This window comes from Telmatherina bonti, assembly GCF_933228915.1.
Source record: "Telmatherina bonti genome assembly, chromosome: 17".
NCBI classification, from domain to species: Eukaryota; Metazoa; Chordata; class Actinopteri; order Atheriniformes; family Telmatherinidae; genus Telmatherina; species Telmatherina bonti.
Window position 1 is genome coordinate 36377456 of NC_136615.1, and position 21801 is coordinate 36399256.

Sequence of the window (21801 nt, forward strand, 5' to 3'; positions counted from 1 at the left end):
AACAGGAGATGGATCAGCAGCTGTTATCATTGTGTATAATTTTGTTTTATGAGATCTAAAGAACCAGATCTCGTATACAGGCGGCTGAAATGAGTTTCCTCCGCAGGGTGGCCGGGCTCTCCCTTAGAGATAGGGTGAGGAGCTCGGTCATCCGGGAGGAGATCAGAGTAGAGCCGCTGCTCCTCCGCATTGAGAGGAACCAGTTGAGGTGGCTCGGGCATCTGGTCAGGATGCCTCCTGGACCTCCCTGGTGAGGTGTTCCAGGCACGTCCCTCTGGGAGGAGACCCCGGGGAAGACCCAGGACACGCTGGAGGGATTATATCTCTCGGCTGGCCTGGAAACGCCTTGGGATCCCCCCGAAGAGTTGGCAAATGTGGCTGGGGAGAGGGAAGTCTGGGCTCCCCTGCTTAGGCTGCTGCCCCCGCGACCCGACCCCGGATAAGCGGCAGAAGATGGATGGATTGATGGCGAGTGTGCTCTCTGGAGCAGGTATATGATGGCATCTTCAACCCCAAGTCCATTACGATATGCAAACTGGAATGGGTCCTGAAAGGTGTTTACTTGCTTGTTGAGGTGAGCCAGTAAGAGTCTCTCCAGGACTTTCATGATGTGAGATGTCAGGGCAACTGGTCTGTAGTCACTTGGTTCAGCTGGTTGTGTTTTTTTTTAGGCACTGGAACAAGGCAGTAGGTTTTCCACAGCACTGGGACTGTCTCAGACAGTGTTGAAAATGTGCTGGAGAATTAAACATAGTTGTCTTAAGCAGAACTCAGAGACTGGCACAATCTGGACCTGCAGCCTTGCTCTGGTTCAGTTTCTCAAGTTGCTTTTTGACTTGCTTGCAGGAGACATACAAAGATGTTCTCAAACACACAACACCTGTTCTCCATCTGACTAAATAGTTCCCACTGTAAGATATAGCACTTAGTGCCTCCTCTGGTGGAAACTGGAAATGTTATTTAAAAGGTCTGACTCATTTGAGTTATACAATGTGAACTAGAAAAACACTCAGATAGTGCAAACCTCGACCAAGCATAACGTTAAAGAATCCTTTAAAAGGTTCCTGGTTCCAAACAATGATCTGGATCACTACCAAAATTAAATCAGTTCTTCGTTTTCACATTGCCAACAAGTCCTGAAAATTTCATGAAAATCTGTCAATAACTTTGTGAGTTATGTTCAACACAGACAGACAGATAAATGCTGGTAAAAACACAACCTTGGCGCAGGTAAAACTTATGCACAATCCAACTGACCCGAGTCCCCAATTGAACCGAGACTAACCGACGATCCTAGACTCCAAAAGTCTTCAATCCTACTGAATCAAGTGGGCTACCTTGGTGTGAATACACCATAAAACTCTATTCGTAGTAACTGGTTGATTGCCAGGAAGTGATGCAGTGTCCAGAGGCGTAGCTGCAATAGAAATCCTGCCCGTGGTCATTTATCATGGTTTCTGAAAGCCCTTGTGGATCCAGCAGTCCGGTTTGTTAAAACTGTTGCACCTGTTGAATAAATATTCATTTCACTTAATTGTGTTGTCTCTTCTCTCCCCGTCTATGCTCTGCTTGTCCCTGCATCTAAATTTAGAGCTGCAGCTCTGAATGTGTTACGATGTAAAAATAGCACAAGAGGGAAGCCGGCTCGGCAGATCTGCAGGACAGGCGGTGCATACGCCAGTAAAAGTTAGCAGAAGAAAAACACTAGAGACAAACAACAGCAACAGCCTGAACACAGAGTTCCCTTTCATGTTTTCTGGTTTTAAAGGAAGAGGAATGTAGAATAAAAACAGACCAAGGGAATAAAAGGATTTTTGGTAAGTTCTATATTTCAGTTTATCTTAATCAAAACATCCCTAAAATTCTGTTTATCTTTAAATGACCTCATTTCATTTTGATGTCTACAATGAAATAGTTCTAGATCATCATGGTAAGCTAGGGTTAATACAGGCTAGGCTACACGTGTAAGCTCGGGGTCATGTGAAGGCATCTGGATCATTTCTAACTCTGGTATGGTCATTAGTCTAGATTCTAGACAGGACTTTGGTCTCTGGTCTGGCCTCTGGTCTGGTCTCTGATCTGGACTCTGGTGTAGACTTTGGTATGGATTCTGGACTATGGACTTGACTCTGGACTCTGGTCTGGTCTCTCATCTGGACTGTTGACTGGACTTTGGTCTGACTCTGGGCTGGTTTCTGGTCTGGACTCTGGACTGGACTCTGGTTTCTGGTCTGGTCTCTGGTCTGGACTCTCGTCTGGTCTCTGGTAAGATCTCTTGTCTGGTCTCTGAACTCTGGTCTGGACTTCCATGTTGACTCTGTTCTGGACTCTGGACTGGACTCTGGTTTCTGGTCTGGTCTCTGGTCTGGACTATCATCTGTACTCTCGCCTGGACTCTGGACTTTGATCTGGTCTCTGGTCTGGTCTCTGATTTGGTCTCTGGACTGGTCTGGATTCAGGACTCTGGTCTGGTCTATCATGTGGATATATGGTTTAGATTCTGGTCTGGTCTCTGGTCGGGTCTGTGGTCTTTACTCTAATCTGGACTCCGGTCTCTTGTCTGAACTCTGAACTGGACTCTTGTTTCTGGTCTTGTCACTGGTCTGGTCTCGGGTCTGGACTGTGGTATGTATTCTCGTCTGGACTCAGGACTTTGATCTGGTCTCTGGTCTAGTCTTTGATTTGGTCTCTGGACTCTGGTCTTGACTCTGGACTCTGGTCTGGTCTTCCATGTGGACTCTGGTCTAGGCTCTGGTCTGGTCTCTGGTCTTGACTCTAATCTGGACTCTGGACCAGACTCTGGTGTAAACTCTGGACTCTAGATTCTGGTCTTGTCTCTGGTGTGGTCTTTGGTCTGGACTCTGGTCAGGACTCTGCACTGGTCTTTGGTCTGGACTCTATTCTGGTCTCTGGACTCTGGTGTGGAGTCCGGACTCTTGTCTGGTCTTTGGTCCAATCTCTGATCTGGCCTCTGGTCTTGACTCTGGTCTGGTCTCTGGTCTGGTCTCTGGTCTTGACTCTGGTCTGGTCTCTGGTCTGGTCTTTGGTCTGGTTTCCTTTCTGGTCTCTGGTCTTGACTCTGGTCTGGTCTCTGGTCTTGACTCTGGTCTGGACTAGTTGACCTAAGTGTTTGGATCTTGGATCTTCTTGGTTTATAAACCATTCTAAGATTTCTAAACAACCAGTCCATCAACACTCCCAGGTTCCAGACCTGGTCGCAGGGTATCCAGAATCCAGACCTGGTCGCAGGGTATCCATGTTCCAGACCTGGTCGCAGGGTATCCAGAATCCAGACCTGGTCGCAGGGTATCCATGTTCCAGACCTGGTCGCAGGGTATCCAGAATCCAGACCTGGTCGCAGGGTATCCATGTTCCAGACCTGGTGGCAGGGTATCCAGAATCCAGACCTGGTCGCAGGGTATCCATGTTCCAGACCTGGTCGCAGGGTATCCAGAATCCAGACCTGGTCGCAGGGTATCCAGAATCCAGACCTGGTCGCAGGGTATCCATGTTCCAGACCTGGTCGCAGGGTATCCATGTTCCAGACCTGGTGGCCAAGTCCCATCCAGGTGTTTATTTGCTCCACGCCAACCGACTGGGTCTGGTCACATGTTGAACTGGTCCATGTTCCTGGTTTCATCAGTCTCAATCTCTGGATTCATATTAACATGTTTTATTTCTAGACAAGCTCAGAAAGTTTTTCATGGAAACATCATTCATCCATTTTCTGAACCGGTTAGTTAATTTCCGAGTGGCAGGGAAGCTGGAGTCTATCCCAGCAATTAGCAAAGGCGAGGCAGATCACCTGGACAGGTTACCGGTCCATGCAGGGACAAAACGGAGAAAACAACCAGTCATGTTCATTCCTCGAGTTTAGAGTGATCATTTGACCTAACACGCATGAATTTGCACCAAGATGCTGGTCAATGAAAAGAAATGCTTCGGATTCTCTTGATGCTTGATCTCATTGGCTTCACCGGGAAAAACGTCACGGCAAGTTTCAGACAAAAGAGGGACTTTCACCAGTAAAAAACATCTGGGGCACCAAGGAAGCAGAAATTCAGCAACAAGGTCCAGTAGAGCAGCTGGAATCAGCTGATTCAGATAAGCTGTTTTTTAACAGGGGAATGAGGGAAACATGCTGTAGCTTGACATCAGTTGTTTGGCATAAAAAGTAGAACTAGGCAAACATGAAATAGTTCTCAAACTTTAGCATATTTAGTAAGTGTTGTAAAAAAGAATCACAAATTTGTTATAAGATGTTTGCTGTGTGGCACCATGTTGGTATAAGTGGATTAAACAACTCTGATCTGTCTCATGCACAAGCTCCTTGTTTAATCCTTACATATATAAATATATATTAAGACTTTTCTTACCCATCTATTTGTGAGATGCAAAAGTGGAAGCTTGTGGTTAAAGATCATTCATTCGTTCGTTCATTCATTCATTCTTCTGACAGTTTTGCTTCTAAATCTGCAGCTCTGTAAGCCTTTTCATCGTTTCTTTTAGCTGCATTGTGACACAGATTCTCAAAAACTTGTACGAATGCAGATTAAATCAGGAGGTTGGGGGTCTGACTCATGGGAGAAAGCTTCTTCAGTATGAGGTGCACATACGTAAAACACCTAATAGATCTGCTTCTTCTGCTCATGTGTTTGTCTTATAGATAAGAAGATGTTGTCAAAAAAAGAAGACAAGAGATCATTCGGTAATGGGAATCTGAGAGACCAGTGGGAGAAGAGAGCCCAAAGCGTGGCTGACCAGTGCAAACAGGAGGCCGAATGGAGAGAAAAAAGCTCTCTGAAAGTGTAAGAAAAACACACTGCAGTTCATGTTTCAGGTGTAAAAATGCTGCGGCATGAGGTGCATGAAGCTAAAACAGTAAAGTACGGTCGGTTGGGTGGGTTCCAACCATTTCTGTAGCTGGGTTACAACTGCAGCTACAACAGGTCACACAAAGCTAAACAACCAACAAAAGGAGGAAGGTGGAGGCAAGGAGGAAGGTGGAGATCAGGAGGAAGATGGAGGTCAGAAGACTGGTCTAGACTGTGAGGAAGATGGAGGATAGGAGGCAGGTGTAGATGCAGAGGAAGGTGGAGATGGTGAGGAACTTTGAGGTGGGAATGCAGGTGGTGATCAGAACAAATTTGGAGATGGGAGGCAGGTGGAGATGGGGATGAAAGTCAAGGTCAGGAGAAAAGGTGGAGAAGGGGTAGAAGGTGGAGATCGGGAGGAAGGTAGAGGTCAGGAGAAAGGTGGAGAAGGGGTAGAAGGTGGAGATGGGGAGGAATGTGGACAGGTGGAAGGTGGAGATGGGGAGGAATGTGGACAGGTGGAAGGTGGAGATGGGGAGGAATGTGGACAGGTGGAAGGTGGAGATGGGGAGGAATGTGGACAGGTGGAAGGTGGAGATGGGGAGGAATGTGGACAGGTGGAAGGTGGAGATGGGGAGGAATGTGGACAGGTGGAGGGTGGAGATGGGGAGGAATGTGGACAGGTAGAAGGTGGAGATGGGGAGGAATGTGGACAGGTGGAGGGTGGAGATGGGGAGGAATGTGGACAGGTGGAAGGTGGAGATGGGGAGGAATGTGGACAGGTGGAAGGTGGAGATGGGGAGGAATGTGGACAGGTGGAAGGTGGAGATGGGGAGGAATGTGGACAGGTGGAAGGTGGAGATGGGGAGGAATGTGGACAGGTGGAAGGTGGAGATGGGGAGGAATGTGGACAGGTGGAGGGTGGAGATGGGGAGGAATGTGGACAGGTGGAAGGTGGAGATGGGGAGGAATGTGGACAGGTGGAAGGTGGAGATGGGGAGGAATGTGGACAGGTGGAAGGTGGAGATGGGGAGGAATGTGGACAGGTGGAAGGTGGAGATGGGGAGGAATGTGGACAGGTGGAAGGTGGAGATGGGGAGGAATGTGGACAGGTGGAAGGTGGAGATGGGGAGGAATGTGGACAGGTGGAGGGTGGAGATGGGGAGGAATGTGGACAGGTGGAAGGTGGAGATGGGGAGGAATGTGGACAGGTGGAAGGTGGAGATGGGGAGGAATGTGGACAGGTGGAAGGTGGAGATGGGGAGGAATGTGGACAGGTGGAAGGTGGAGATGGGGAGGAATGAGGACAGGTGGAAGGTGGAGATGGGGAGGAATGTGGACAGGTGGAAGGTGGAGATGGGGAGGAATGTGGACAGGTGGAGGGTGGAGATGGGGAGGAATGTGGACAGGTGGAGGGTGGAGATGGGGAGGAATGTGGACATGTGGAAGGTGGAGATGGGGAGGAATGTGGACAGGTGGAGGGTGGAGATGGGGAGGAATGTGGACAGGTGGAAGGTGGAGATGGGGAGGAATGTGGACAGGTGGAAGGTGGAGAAGGGGAGGAATGTGGACAGGTGGAAGGTGGAGATGGGGAGGAATGTGGACAGGTGGAGGGTGGAGATGGGGAGGAATGTGGACAGGTGGAAGGTGGAGATAGGGAGGAATGTGGACAGGTGGAAGGTGGAGAAATGTGGACAGGTGGGAGGTGGAGATGGGGAGGAATGTGGACAGGTGGAGGGTGGAGATGGGGAGGAATGTGGACAGGTGGGAGGTGGAGATGGGGAGGAATGTGGACAGGTGGAGGGTGGAGATGGGGAGGAATGTGGACAGGTGGAAGGTGGAGATGGGGAGGAATGTGGACAGGTGGGAGGTGGAGATGGGGAGGAATGTGGACAGGTGGAAGGTGGAGATGGGGAGGAATGTGGACAGGTGGAAGGTGGAGATGGGGAGGAATGTGGACAGGTGGAGGGTGGAGATGGGGAGGAATGTGGACAGGTGGAAGGTGGAGATGGGGAGGAATGTGGACAGGTGGAAGGTGGAGATGGGGAGGAATGTGGACAGGTGGAAGGTGGAGATGGGGAGGAATGTGGACAGGTGGAGGGTGGAGATGGGGAGGAATGTGGACAGGTGGAAGGTGGAGATGGGGAGGAATGTGGACAGGTGGAAGGTGGAGATGGGGAGGAATGTGGACAGGTAGAAGGTGGAGATGGGGAGGAATGTGGACAGGTGGAAGGTGGAGATGGGGAGGAATGTGGACAGGTGGAAGGTGGAGATGGGGAGGAATGTGGACAGGTGGGAGGTGGAGATGGGGAGGAATGTGGACAGGTGGAGGGTGGAGATGGGGAGGAATGTGGACAGGTGGAAGGTGGAGATGGGGAGGAATGTGGACAGGTGGAAGGTGGAGATGGGGAGGAATGTGGACAGGTGGAAGGTGGAGATGGGGAGGAATGTGGACAGGTGGAAGGTGGAGATGGGGAGGAATGTGGACAGGTGGAAGGTGGAGATGGGGAGGAATGTGAACAGGTGGAAGGTGGAGATGGGGAGGAATGTGGACAGGTGGAAGGTGGAGATGGGGAGGAATGTGGACAGGTGGAAGGTGGAGATGGGGAGGAATGTGGACAGGTGGAAGGTGGAGATGGGGAGGAATGTGGACAGGTGGAAGGTGGAGATGGGGAGGAATGTGAACAGGTGGAAGGTGGAGATGGGGAGGAATGTGGACAGGTGGAAGGTGGAGATGGGGAGGAATGTGGACAGGTGGAAGGTGGAGATGGGGAGGAATGTGGACAGGTGGAAGGTGGAGATGGGGAGGAATGTGGACAGGTGGAAGTGGAGATGGGGAGGAATGTGGACAGGTGGAGGGTGGAGATGGGGAGGAATGTGGACAGGTGGGAGGTGGAGATGGGGAGGAATGTGGACAGGTGGAAGGTGGAGATGGGGAGGAATGTGGACAGGTGGAAGGTGGAGATGGGGAGGAATGTGAACAGGTGGAAGGTGGAGATGGGGAGGAATGTGGACAGGTGGAAGGTGGAGATGGGGAGGAATGTGGACAGGTGGAAGGTGGAGATGGGGAGGAATGTGGACAGGTGGAAGGTGGAGATGGGGAGGAATGTGGACAGGTGGAAGGTGGAGATGGGGAGGAATGTGGACAGGTGGAAGGTGGAGATGGGGAGGAATGTGAACAGGTGGAAGGTGGAGATGGGGAGGAATGTGGACAGGTGGAAGGTGGAGATGGGGAGGAATGTGGACAGGTGGAAGGTGGAGATGGGGAGGAATGTGGACAGGTGGAAGGTGGAGATGGGGAGGAATGTGGACAGGTGGAAGGTGGAGATGGGGAGGAATGAGGACAGGTGGAAGGTGGAGATGGGGAGGAATGAGGACAGGTGGAAGGTGGAGATGGGGAGGAATGTGGACAGGTGGAAGGTGGAGATGGGGAGGAATGAGGACAGGTGGAAGGTGGAGATGGGGAGGAATGTGGACAGGTGGAAGGTGGAGATGGGGAGGAATGTGGACAGGTGGAGGGTGGAGATGGGGAGGAATGTGGATAGGTGGAAGGTGGAGATGGGGAGGAATGTGGACAGGTGGAAGGTGGAGAAATGTGGACAGGTGGAAGGTGGAGATGGGGAGGAATGTGGACAGGTGGAAGGTGGAGATGGGGAGGAATGTGGACAGGTGGAAGGTGGAGATGGGGAGGAATGTGGACAGGTGGAAGGTGGAGATGGGGAGGAATGTGGACAGGTGGAGGGTGGAGATGGGGAGGAATGTGGACAGGTGGAAGGTGGAGATGGGGAGGAATGTGGACAGGTAGAAGGTGGAGATGGGGAGGAATGTGGACAGGTGGAAGGTGGAGATGGGGAGGAATGTGGACAGGTGGAAGGTGGAGATGGGGAGGAATGTGGACAGGTGGAAGGTGGAGATGGGGAGGAATGTGGACAGGTGGAAGGTGGAGATGGGGAGGAATGTGGACAGGTGGAGGGTGGAGATGGGGAGGAATGTGGACAGGTGGAAGGTGGAGATGGGGAGGAATGTGGACAGGTGGAAGGTGGAGATGGGGAGGAATGTGGACAGGTGGAAGGTGGAGATGGGGAGGAATGTGGACAGGTGGAGGGTGGAGATGGGGAGGAATGTGGACAGGTGGAAGGTGGAGATGGGGAGGAATGTGGACAGGTGGAAGGTGGAGATGGGGAGGAATGTGGACAGGTGGAAGGTGGAGATGGGGAGGAATGTGGACAGGTGGAAGGTGGAGATGGGGAGGAATGTGGACAGGTGGAAGGTGGAGATGGGGAGGAATGTGGACAGGTGGAGGGTGGAGATGGGGAGGAATGTGGACAGGTGGAAGGTGGAGATAGGGAAGGAGGTGGGATTTAGACATGACAGGTGATGTAAAGGCAGAGAAACTGATTGGCTGAGACCAGTTACCTGGACGAGGTAGAAGCTGACCTGTTTATTTGTAACACAACATGAAAAACCTGTTAAATGCTCCAAAGTTGAACATTTTATTATCTATTTCTCTCTGTGCTGAACAAAATGCCATTTCAGGAGTTCAGTTTTTAGAATACATTTTCTGTTTAGTTTGGATTTTATTTGAGTTATCTGTTAAATATTTTATCCACAGACTTTTCTCCAAGTGGAATTATCACTTTTCACTTGTGTCCAGTGGAGACAAAAAGGAGGACATTTCTGAGTTCAGGAGGCTCACCAGCAAGACAAATGAAACAGAACAGAAGCCAAAAATAAAATTCAGAGTTGTGCCTGCACCTCCCAAACCCAAACCTGAGCATCCGCCCACACCTCCACCTCCTCCCAGGAGATCATCCTCGCCCAAACCTTACAGGCAAAAACGTAAAGTGGAAGTGGATGTGTTCCGATTGTGCTGGAAGGAGTCCTGGATGAGCACCAAGCCTCCCAAGTATCTATACCTGAAGGCCAAAGAGTCTCACACCAGATTTCCACGATTCACCACCATCGAGTTAAAAAAGAACCAGAAGTACAAAGGACAGCGGTTGGAAGGGGAGGCCGAATGGATGTGTCTCATTTACAAATGGAATCAGTCCTGGAAACAGGTAAGCCAGAGATATGTCCAAATGTGTTTTCTCCATCTCTCTTTGCCATTTTTATTAAATCTTTGGCAGCTGCCTTAAGACAAAACAAAGAAATCAAAGGAATTCAAGGTAAAAATATAGAACATAAAATAAGTCTTTATGCTGATTATGTTTTACTTTTCCTTCAGAACTCACAAACATATCTTTCTCAGACAATCACACTCATTAATAAATTATAATCAATATCAGACTATTCTATTAACTGGTCAGACTACAGCTATTCCCATTAACTGTGACTTTAGAAATATATGTAACACCACTATACAGTCAGGAAACATGAGGTATTTAGGTGTGAATATTTCCCCCAGACTAACCGAATTAATGAAGTTAAATTACGATCAACTGTTAAACACAGTAGAGGATGACCTCTCAAGGTGGAACCGCTTGCCCATATCACTTATGGGGAGGGTTTCCACCATTAAAATGGTGGTTCTATATAAAGTTAACTATCTCTTCTCAATGATCCCCACTAAACCATCCTCCACTTGGTTTAAATCACTAGACTCCCACATATCCAGATTTCTCTGGAAAAACAAGCCATTAGTCTAAAAACTTTACAACAGACCAAAGACAGAGGTGGGTTGGACCTGCCAAATTTTAATCAATATTTCTTATGTAACAGGCTGCAATGTATCTCCAAGTGGCTCAAACCGTGTTCTCTAGATGAGCCATGGCTGGATGTTGAGCAAGCATTGTGTGAAGATTTAGTCATCTCTGATTTACCATTCATCAGCTCAACTGTCAAGTCATATAAGTGTTTCAAAAGCATTAACATCAGCTCCAGTTTAACGGCTTGGTGGGAATTCCTGAAAGTAACCGAGTCTGCGCTTATTCCATGTAAGCTCACACCCATCTGGAACAATCCTGACTTCCTGCAAAACAAAAAGATGATAAACTTCCCTCAGTGGAAGAATAAAGGAGTAAAGCAGTTAGAACATATAATAGAAAATGGAAACTTTCTGCCATTTGATGCAATTTCACCAAATTCTTAGAATACCACCAACTTAAATCTATCATAAGTAAGAAATACACCACTGATCAACTAAACTTACAGCTACCTATCAGGGCTGCAGAATTCTTAAATCTTAAGGCCCCGAAGCTACTATCCAAAATATACAGATTACTATTGAAGCTAGAAGATTCCATCTCTCTCCCAACTTCTAAATGGGAAGCAGACTTATCCAGCAACTTCAATCAAAATGAATGGTCACAAATCTGCTTAAACACATTCAGAATGACTAAGAATTCAAACATGCAATTAATACAATTCAAAATTCTACACAGAACTCATTATACAGGACACAGGATGTTCAAGATGGGTGTGTTACACTCACTTATCTGTCCACACTGTACTGACAACATGATTGACAGCTACTACCATGCCTTATGGTCTTGTCCACCTGTCCAGAGATTCTGGCTTTATATATGTAAGGATCTGTCAAACTGGCTTAGTCATAATATCTGTGCAAAGCCCACACTGGGCCTACTGGGTCACTTAGGTGAAATAACACTCTGCAAACCTAATCCTCACTAGCCTGTGCATCACGAAGGAGACCATCCTTGGAATTGGAAAAGTAAACAAAACCTTCAACAGTTGAAAAATCTTTTTGGATTACATCAGTATAGAAACAATGTCTACCTCCTCAAAGGATCAAGCAGTTGAATTTCATTCCTTCTGGTTCCCTGTGATCTCCATCACTAAAGCTTGTTCCATCCTCCACGAGAAGCCAGAACTTTTTTCTTGTTCTCGAGGCTCTGAGAAGAAAATTACGTCATTTTGTTGTCGCGGACATGTTTGTGGACAGTTCGTATCGTGTGATTGGTGGACATGTGAGGTGGGCGTGGTTAACACGGAGAAAGCAGGAAGCGGAGTTGCTGCTTCCGCGTTTTTGCTGTTGCAGGTAAAACGGATTGTTTTGATAAAACAGCTGATCGAGGTGGTGAGAAAGCTGGCCTGACCCGGATTTGCTACTGTGGTGGTTGGTGGGCCCGTGCCCTGGTGCTTGGTTGTTGTTCCGGGACCAAGCGAGATGGGGGTTTCAGCGTGCGTGTATTTGTGTGTGTGTGGCTGTGAGAGTCTGTGTGTGTGTATTTGAGCATGTGCATGCATGTGCGTGTGTGCGTACGTGTGTGTGTGTGTATATATATATATATATATATATATATATATATATATATATATATATATATATATATATATATATATATATATATATATATATATATATATATATATATATATATCTGGTAGCTGTGGTAGCCATGCTGGTATACCAGCCCTTAGTGGGACCATCATTTTTATTTCAAGAGGGCAATGATCCCAAACCGGCTTCCACAATCGCATGACCTTAACTCACTTGAGATGGTTTGGAATGTTTTGGACCAAAGTGTGAAGGCAAAGCATCTAACAAGTGCTCCACCTGGAGGAACTATTGATAAGCCATTCCAAATGACTGCCTTATGAAAGTGATAGAGAAAATGTCATAAGTGTCCCAAGCTGTCACCAAAGCAAAAGGTGGTCACTTTGAAGAATCTAAAATATATAATAAAATATTCTGGTTTATTACTACTTTTTTGTTTACTGCATAATTCCACATGTGTTCCTTCATAGTGTGGATGTATTTAGTTGTACTCTGCAATGAAGAAAATGAAAAAAATGAAGAAAAACCACTAAGTGGGGTGTGTCCAACATTTTGACTGGTACTGTATATACATATATACGTATGTGTATATGAAAATGATAGGAAATTGGCAAGACACCCAATAAAGGAGTGGTTCTGCAGGTGGAGACCACAGACCACTTCTCAGTTCCGATGCTTTCTGGATGATGTTTTGGTCTGAATGCTGGCGGTGCTTTCACTCTAGTGGTAGCATGAGACGGAGTCTACAACCCACACAAGTGGCTCAGGTAGTGCAGCTCATCCAGGATGGCACATCAATGCCAGCTGTGGCAAGAAGGTTTGCTGTGTCTGTCAGCGTAGTGTCCAGAGCATGGAGGCGCTACCAGGAGACAGGCCAGTACATCAGGAGACGTGGAGGAGGCCGTGGGAGGGCAACAACCCAGCAGCAGGACCGCTACCTCCTTCTTTGTGCAAGGAGGAACAGGAGGAGCACTGCCAGAGCCCTGCAGAATGAGCTCCAGCAGGACACAAATGTGCATGTGTCTGCTCCAACAGTCAGAAACAGACTCCATGAGGGTGGTATGAGGACCCGACGTCCACAGGTGGGGGTTGTGCTTCCAGCCCAACACCGTGCAGGATGTTTGGCGTTTGCCAGAGAACACCAAGAATGGTAAATTCTCCACTGGCGCCCTGAGCTCTTCACAGATGGAAGCAGGTTCAAACTGAGCACATGTATAAGGCGTGACAGAGTCTGGAGACGCTGTGGAGAACGTTCTGCTGCCTGCAACATCCTCCAGCAGGACCGGTTTGGCAGTGGCTCAGTAATGGTGTGGGGGGGCATTTCTTTGGAGGGCCGCACAGCCCTCCATGTGCTCGCCAGAGGTAGCCTGACTGCCATTAGGTACCGAGATGAGATCCTCAGACCCCTTGTGGGACCATATGCTGGTGCGGTTGGCCCTGGGTTCCTCCTAATGCAAGGTTGTATATAGTCCAGTCAGGTAGTCTATAGTCCAGTCAAGTAGAGCAGAGTATAATTCAGTCTAGTCCAGTATAGTCCATTTATGTAGTCTAGAATACAGTCACGTACACAATAATCCAGTCAGGAAGTTTATAGTCCATTCAAAAAGTCTAGAAACCAGTCAGGTAGGCCATAATCCAGTCAGATAGTGTATAATCCAGTTAGGTAGTCTCGAATCCAGTCAAGTTGTCTATAGTCCAGTTAGCTGGTCTATAGTCTAATCAGGTTGTTGATAGTCCAATGAGGTAGGTTATAATCCAGTCAGATAGTTTATAGTCCATTTAAGTAGTGTAGGCTATAATCCAGTCAGGGAGTTTATAATCCAGTCAGATAGTTTATAGTCCATTTAAGTAGTGTAGGCTATAATCCAGTCAGGGAGTTTATAATCCAGTCAGATAGTTTATAGTCCATTTAAGTAGTGTAGGCTATAATCCAGTCAGGGAGTTTATAATCCAGTCAGATACAAAATAATCCAGTCAGGTATTTTATAGTTAAATCAGGTAGGCTGTAATCTATTGTCCAGCCCACAAGGTAAGAATACACAGCTATGGTGAATTAAAGCTGTTAAATTCAACATGCCTTTGGCTAACATCCAAATGAGCTAACCTGGACCAAACAGAAGCTAATCCAGCGAAAGGAGTTTGTTGGGCTAAAGCTAAATTACAGTAACTGTGTTTCCATTACACCTAGAATTGCGGAAAAACTAAATATTGCAATGAAATTTGCTAATGAAAACATCTACATTTAAAATAAAAGTCTCAAATATGGCTAAAAGGTTTTTATGCTCTCATGGGGTGGTTTTTCAGATGTTTTCGTATTGAAACATTTCAAGTGTAATGGAAATACTTTGACGTGTTCCTGGATATGATGTTGGGGGTTATGACCAGTTCATTTCTAGTAAAATATGGCGCCACATGGAAGAAACAACAGCAAATTTCAGAGGTTTAGAAAATAAACTGAAGGAGAAAAGCTTTAAAAAAAAACGTAGCAAATTGTCAAGGGCAAGTAGAAAACCTAAAAAAAACTGTGACATGGCTAATTTTCATAAACCACAACTTTCATAAAATCTCGTTCCTCTCGCAAGATTTTACAGGACTTGAGCCGAGTGTGCTAAACACTGTTCAGTGGAAACACCTGCAAATTGCAATTGTTGCTTGTCAAAACTTCCAAATGTCTCTTTTATTTTGTGAAGAAATGTAATGGAAATGCAGCTACTGTTAACCAGCTAAAAGCCACAGTTTTGTATACACTCTGCCTCCTTGCGATGGGATATTGAGCACATATCAATCAAAAAGACACGTCTCTAAATTCTGTTATGAAATTACTTCTAAACGGAGAAGTTAGGAAAAAAATGAACTCCCCCCACAGTTGTCAAGAAGGAAAACCTGACCTATTCAACCTAAAATGTTTTTTTCACCAGCCTGTAAACATGTTTATTTCTGCTGTGAAGTTGGCCTTCTTAGGACTCTTATGGACTGACTCGCTTTTGGAGCCCCTAGTGGATTCAGGGGAAACTGCAGCTTTCGGCACTTTGCCACAGGCTTCACGTTTACCCGCTGGAGGTTGCTGCTTGGTCAGGACTCACGTACTGTGGCTGTGAGTGATTGTCTTCTGTTGTAAGTGTGGCGGCAGTGAGCTTTGTACTGGTTTTGTAATTCAGCTGCACAGTAGTGGTATTTTATCTCTTCCGTTAGCTCTATAGTTAGTTAGCCACCAGTGGCGGGGTCAAGTCAGTTAATGAGTCAGTAGTGATGAGGAATCATGATTCATGAGTCAGTAAAGTGATGCTTTGAACAACTCGTTTATGACAAAATACGAGTTGTTTGATACCTGAAGATGAAACATCTACTTCATGTGCAGCCTACGGGGAAATATCCTCAGTATAAAACTGATCCATTAACATGGTGGGCGTATCCACTTCACAAGATGTTTTAAATCAGGGGTTTGTTTTTCTTGTTTCCAGGTGAAGAGTCCAGCACAGCTGGAGTTCTCGGAGGAAAACCCATTCCAGTGGCACAGCCTGTACTCAAAAGATTTGGTCAGCAAAGCAAAGATCAGAGAATATTCCCTCCCTGTCTGGGCTGGAACTTGGAAAATCATGAACTTTCCCTTCAGACAGCAGAAAAAAAACTGGGACTGTGTCTGGCCTCATTATCCACAGACCTCCAAGGACAAGTTAGACATGCTGGCCATAATTCAGCAGCTAGAAGATGAGGTGGGGATTGTTTTTCTTCTACTTATCTCTGCTCTTTCACGTCACACTGACATTATGCATTCATCCCAATAATCAATCAGGACGAACTCTCGGACTGGAAGGATTCGTGGAGACTGTCTGGAGCCGGAACAGATGATGACATACAAACCACCAATAACAGAGCTGTGATGAGGATCAATGATGTTGTGGTGCCCGGATGGAGAAAGTCCTGGCTCATGGCAGCAGCTCCTCCTGATGAACACGAAGAGCGTCAGAAAAGCTGGAGCTCCTGCTGGGGAATCACACAGCAGATCAGGTGGGCTGGAGTGTCCTCCCAGTTTCATACTAAACTCACTTTTGCAGCAAATGTTCAGACCAGCAGGGTCTTCTTCACCTCTTTGAACAGGTTGTTTCAATCCTTTCTTTGATGGACAGCATGTCTTATGTAGAGCTGTCTCTTGACGACAGCAGCATCTCAGGAAAAATGTACTGCTTCTAACTGGTTTCCAGTTTACCTGGTTAGATGGGAAATGCTCAATCATCTCACATCCAACAAAATACAACCAGCTGTGGGTTAACCCTTCGATGCATCGCAACCATTATAGTGCACACGTGTATAAAGGCTGTATTCTAGTATATTTCAAAGTGAAGATGTTATATTTCACCCAAAACAGTCACCCAACACACAGCCACACAGTGCAGAATTCAGTCCCCAAAGGAAGAAATTCTGGGTTTAATGTAGACATATAAACAGCATCCATGAAGAAGATGTGCTTCCTGACAGATGTTTAGTCCCATTTTATAAACTCACATACATTGAAATTTAAGGACTTGGTTAAAAATGGTTAATGGTTAAAAAAAAAAAAAAAACAGCACAAATAATGTACAAAGCAAACCCTAATTTGCAACCAAAAACTATCAGAGAATGTCTACAGAGAGAGAAAGCGACCATTTAAAAAGCCAGAAGTAAGAATAATAATGAAAACTATCTGATGATCCCATTTCAATCCATCAGATAGTGACATCAATGTGTTTCTTAACAATACAAACCTCCTAGGATTACAGCAGCAAGTCGCAGCCTTAGGAACCCCCCCCCACTAGTAGAGGAGATCCATGAAGCCCTGAAACATCTGCCGTGTAAAAAGGGCCGCAGGACCGGAAGGCTTCCCAGCAGAATTCTAGAAATTATTCTGGACAATAGTGGCTCCTAGGACAGCACACCGGTGCAAATCAGCCTCCAGGTACAGGAGTGTTGCCTGACTGGATTCTAACCCTAACCCACTGGCACCATCTGGTGGAACTGGAACAGCAGCGCTTCCATAGAGAACCTGATAATTAGCTGGAAGGTTGGAGAAAGTAACTCCTCTCATTACGCACCCTGATCCAACAGGCCAGATGTTCCTCTGTCAACATGCATACGGACGTGTTTTGGTCCTTGGGTTAGCCAGCCCTGGTATCGCGGTGGTGCTGGTTTAGCTCTGGGGGGGGCTGGTCAGTCCTGGCCGGGGCTCTGCAGGGGGTAACTCTGCTCAGGGCTTGCTGGGTCCTGGGGATCTCTGGGTCCTCCCTGATGCTCAGGGGCCTGGTTGCGGTCTCTTTGCAAGCACATGGTTCATCATTGTTGCATTACCACACATGCATGCTGAAAAAAATGTTCCTTTTTCCATCTGCTTTCTACTGATGTTTATGTGTTAAGTTTCCCTGCAGGTTTGTTTACATTGTGTATTCTTGCATGTCATTATTTTTCTACATTATGTATTCTGTACTACTGTAGTACTGTAGTACCATAGTACTGCAGCAGATTATGTGTGTTTATACTGTGATTCTGGCAGCTGAACCAACTTTTCCTTCAAACTTTAATTCTGCACCTTTCTTTCTTTTTTCTCTCTTCCTTCCCTCTCCTTCCTTGCCAGGTTCAGCATTGCCATATCAGGACTGATGATTACAATGAAAATAATAAAAATATGTAGAATATCAAGGGAAGCCATATATAAGCCGTATCTCCCTTGGTAGAATAAATCTGTCGGGCTGAACATGACACGGCCTGCCGTTCAGTCTGCTACAATGCTGGACAGGGCAGAAGGAAAAGTCTGTGCATAACAAGCTGTTTGTTGATCAGTCTGGAGGAAGAGTTTAAGCAAAGCTGAAACATAAATATTCAAAAAGAGGTACAAAAAGAAATTTATGAAAAAAATACATGGATGAGGGATAAAAATCTCAAATGAACTCATTAAAACATCTTCTGAGTGCAGCTGGTGGTCTCCTCCCTGTGTGAGGAGGTTTCCTGATCAACTCATCCAGCTTTCTCTCTGTTCTCAGGTGGCAGCGGGCTTCCATCGCTGCCCGCCATCAGCACAGCGACCTGCTGACGAAGAGGCGAAGAACTACCAACCTGCTCCTCACCTCAGACCTGGAGCAGGAAATCCCAGCCCCCGCCACGTGGACGGTGGCCTGGAAGACCCCAAAGATGTCTGTTAACTCAGAAAAACATGAAGTGGAGAAGGAGGAGGAAACACAGAATGAGGAAGATGATGATAGAGTCAGCGATGAGAGTGAAGAAGAAAATGATGAAGAGGATGAAGGAGTAGAGGAGGAGGAAGTTGTCAATGAAGTAGACAAGGAGGAGAGGAGCAATAAAATACTGAAAGATTGTCACAAAAAGATTGAGAAAGATGAGGAAGATGAGGAAGAGGATGAGGGAGTAGAAGAGGAGGAGGAAGAGGGGAAGGAAGATGACAAAAATAGGGATATGGAGAGAAAAGAGGAAGATATTGAGAAGAGAGATGGAGATGTAGAAGACCATGAGGATGAGGATGATAATGAAGATGATGATGATGAAGAAAAGGAGGAAGACAAGGTACATGAGAAAAAGGAGCTGGAAAATAATGAAAAAGAGGAGGAAGAGGAGGATAAAGATGAGGAGGAAGAAGAGACGGAAGTAGAGGAAGAAAATGATGGAAAGAATGAAGCAGGTGAAGAGGATGAAAAGAGTGATGAAGATAAAGAAGAAAAGAATGAAGAGAAGGAAAAAAGCAATGAGGAAGAGGAAAGAGAAGATGTGGATGAAGATGAGATCAAAGAAGAAGAAGAAAAGAAAAAAGAAGAGCTGGAGGATGATGATGAGGATGATGAGGATGATGATGATGATGAAGACTTTTATGATGCAGAAGGAGGGGAAGAAGAGGAAGATGTTTATAAAAAACAAAAAAATAATGAAAATAATAAAGAACACAAGGATGAAGAAGAGGATTGCGAGGAAGAGGAAGAGGAGAAAGAGGGGGATGAAGAAAAGAAGGATGACAATAAAAAGATGAAGGTAAATAAAAACCAAGAGGAAGGCGAGGAAGAGGAAGGCGAGGAAGAGGAAGGTGGGGAAGAGGAAGGCGAGGAAGAGGAAGGCGAGGAAGAGGAAGGCGAGGAAGAGGAAGGCGGGGAAGAGGAAGGCGAGGAAGAGGAAGGCGAGGAAGAGGAAGGCGGGGAAGAGGAAGGCGGGGAAGAGGAAGGTGAGGAAGAGGAAGGCGAGGAAGAGGAAGGCGGGGAAGAGGAAGGCGAGGAAGAGGAAGGCGAGGAAGAGGAAGGCGGGGAAGAGGAACACAAGAAAGTCCATAACTCTGAAGATGAGGAGGAGCAAGAGGAGGGGGCGGGAGAGGAAGAGGAGAAGGAAGATGAAGAAGAGGAGGGGGCGGGAGAGGAAGAGGAGAAGGAAGATGAAGAAGAGGAGGGGGCGGGAGAGGAAGAGGAGAAGGAAGATAGGGAGGATGGAGACAAAGAGGAGAAGCAGAAAGAAGAGGAAGAGGAGAAGGAAGATGAAGAAGAGGAGGAAGAAGAGGAAGAGGAGAAGGAAGATGAAGAAGAGGAGGAAGAAGAGGAAGAGGAGAAGGAAGATAGGGAGGATGGAGACGAAGAGGAGAAGGAGGAGGAAGAACAGAAAGAAAAGGAGGAAGAGGAAGAGCAGAAAGAAGATGATGAGGAGAAAGAAGAGGAAGATGAAGAAGAGGAGGAAAAAGAGGAAGAGGAGAGGGAAGATAGAGGCAAAGAAGAGGAGGATGAGGGCAGAAAAGAAAAAGCTGTGAAGAAAGAACAGAACACAGAGGAAGAGGATGAAGACGAAGATGATGAAGACGTAGAGGAGGAAGAGGAGGAAGACGTAGAGGAGGAAGAGGAGGAAGACGTAGAGGAGGAAGAGGAGGAAGACGTAGAGGAGGAAGAGGAGGAAGACGTAGAGGAGGAACAGGAGGAAGACGTAGAGGAGGAAGAGGAGGAAGACGTAGAGGAGGAAGAGGAGGAAGACGTAGAGGAGGAAGAGGAGGGTGTTTATAAGGGTGGGAAGAGGCCGAAGGACGAAGTCGATGATCAAGAGATGCATGAATGCAAGAAGGGAGATGAAGATGAGGAAGAGGAGAAGTTTGGAGAAAAGAGGAAGAAACCTGATGCTCCTCTTCATCTGCAGTTCCACAAACTCAGCGCCTCTTTCTCCTCCTGGAGACAGTCCTGCATGCTGGCCGTGGCCCACAGAGCTGAGGAGGAGCAGGAGGAGGAGGAGGAAGCAGAGTGGCGTGCTTGGAAGGAATCGTGGAGGATTTGTCGTTGGAAGAAGCCAGACGAGGAGGAGGTGGCGTGTTTCTCCATGGAGCACCGCAGCCGCAGATTCATGGGCCAAGCCGCGCTGGGACACGAGTGGGCGCTCAGCTGGAGGATGGCCAAGGCTCCTGCTGAGGAGGTGCAGGAGGAGGAGCAGGAGCAGGAGGAGGAGGAAGAAGAAGATGGACCGAAATGTTGACTTTTGCATGGTGTTCATGTGAACGAGACATTTTTGTAAATACAGAGGATCAGAACGAAAACGTTCAACCCAAACTGGCTTTTATTCTGAAACAGTCAGCAGGAACTTCCTGTTTTCTGTCTGAAACTGAAACAGAGATGGGAAGCACAGCTCTTCAGAGAGTTTTCACCTGATACATCACGCTGTGAAGACATCACAAAGGCTTTACAGCATATTTCCATGGTGAAGCACTGAGAGGAAGATTTGAATGCTTTTTATAAGAAATAACTAGAACAAGTTGAAGGTTAATGCAGAAATGATCAGATGGGATGAGAATCTGCCTGAATCTGGAAGAAACATTTTGAAAATTAGTGTTTGAAAACTGAAAACCTGAAATAAAGTATGGCGAGTCTGAAAATAGTTTGAATCTCTGTAAGCAGAATTTTGTGCTGAAATTTATACTTTGCATCTTACAGAGTTTCAGAGATCCAGACTTCTTGTTGCAGCCTGAATGTGTGCAGATGTGTCGTCGTCTTCCACCACTTTAGTTTGCAAAGACCTCCGAAGCTGGAACATGAAAACTGCTGAGTTCTGAAATGTTGTCCATGTTCTGCATACATGTTGTCCATGAGTTCTGGGTGCATCACTGCTTCTTGTTTTTGCAGTTTCAAACCTCCACTTGTCCCCATCGCCGCGAGGTTGCCATCACGTGATTTTTGGCAAGATTCTCTCGCTGCTTTGGTTTGAAACTCTGAGGCCATGTCCACCTGTAGCAGGTATTGCACAAAATGAAGAGATTTTTCTGCAATTTGATCTTTCATCCACACGAAAGCACAGATTTTACACATTAAAAAGGATTCTTTCCAAAACATCTGATCTATATCCTAGAAAACATTATATAAATCTGTTAAGTTTAAACCCTTAACATCTTAACATAATTATCATTAAATAAGGAGGAAGCCAGACGAGACGATCTTGTTCAACTTGCAAGGAGGCTCATCTCAGAAGCCTGGGCTTCAAAAAACCCCCAAGCCATTTATTGAAAGATACCGCGTGACATTCATACAAGTTGATACAATTTCAGTGTGTGTGCGTGTGCTTGCTTGGTTCAAAAGTTCAATGCGTATGTCCTGATAGGACAATGCGTATGTGTGCTCTTCTTAAAGATACCATTCTGATAGGAACTGAATGTTTATCAGATTTGGTCAGACCACTCTGACCTTGCATGTCACTGGAATGTCCTGCTTATCCAAACAGCACACAGAGGAAAACTTTTAACTTGTACATGAGGATTAA

At 46.6% G+C, this 21801-nt stretch overlaps 1 protein-coding gene across 1 annotated transcript; it reads left to right on the plus strand.

Annotated features, from left to right (window-relative positions):
* The first annotated feature begins 1647 nt into the window (after nucleotides 1-1647).
* LOC306768181 (uncharacterized protein) lies at nucleotides 1648-21393 on the plus strand. Its single transcript, XM_079256412.1, has 6 exons — nucleotides 1648-1817; nucleotides 4667-4808; nucleotides 9427-9874; nucleotides 15516-15767; nucleotides 15848-16062; nucleotides 18066-21393. Exons 2-6 carry the CDS (start codon nucleotides 4675-4677, stop codon nucleotides 20524-20526), a joined length of 3510 nt encoding a protein of 1169 aa, XP_079112538.1. The 5' UTR covers nucleotides 1648-1817; nucleotides 4667-4674; the 3' UTR covers nucleotides 20527-21393.
* Nucleotides 21394-21801: the final 408 nt, after the last annotated feature.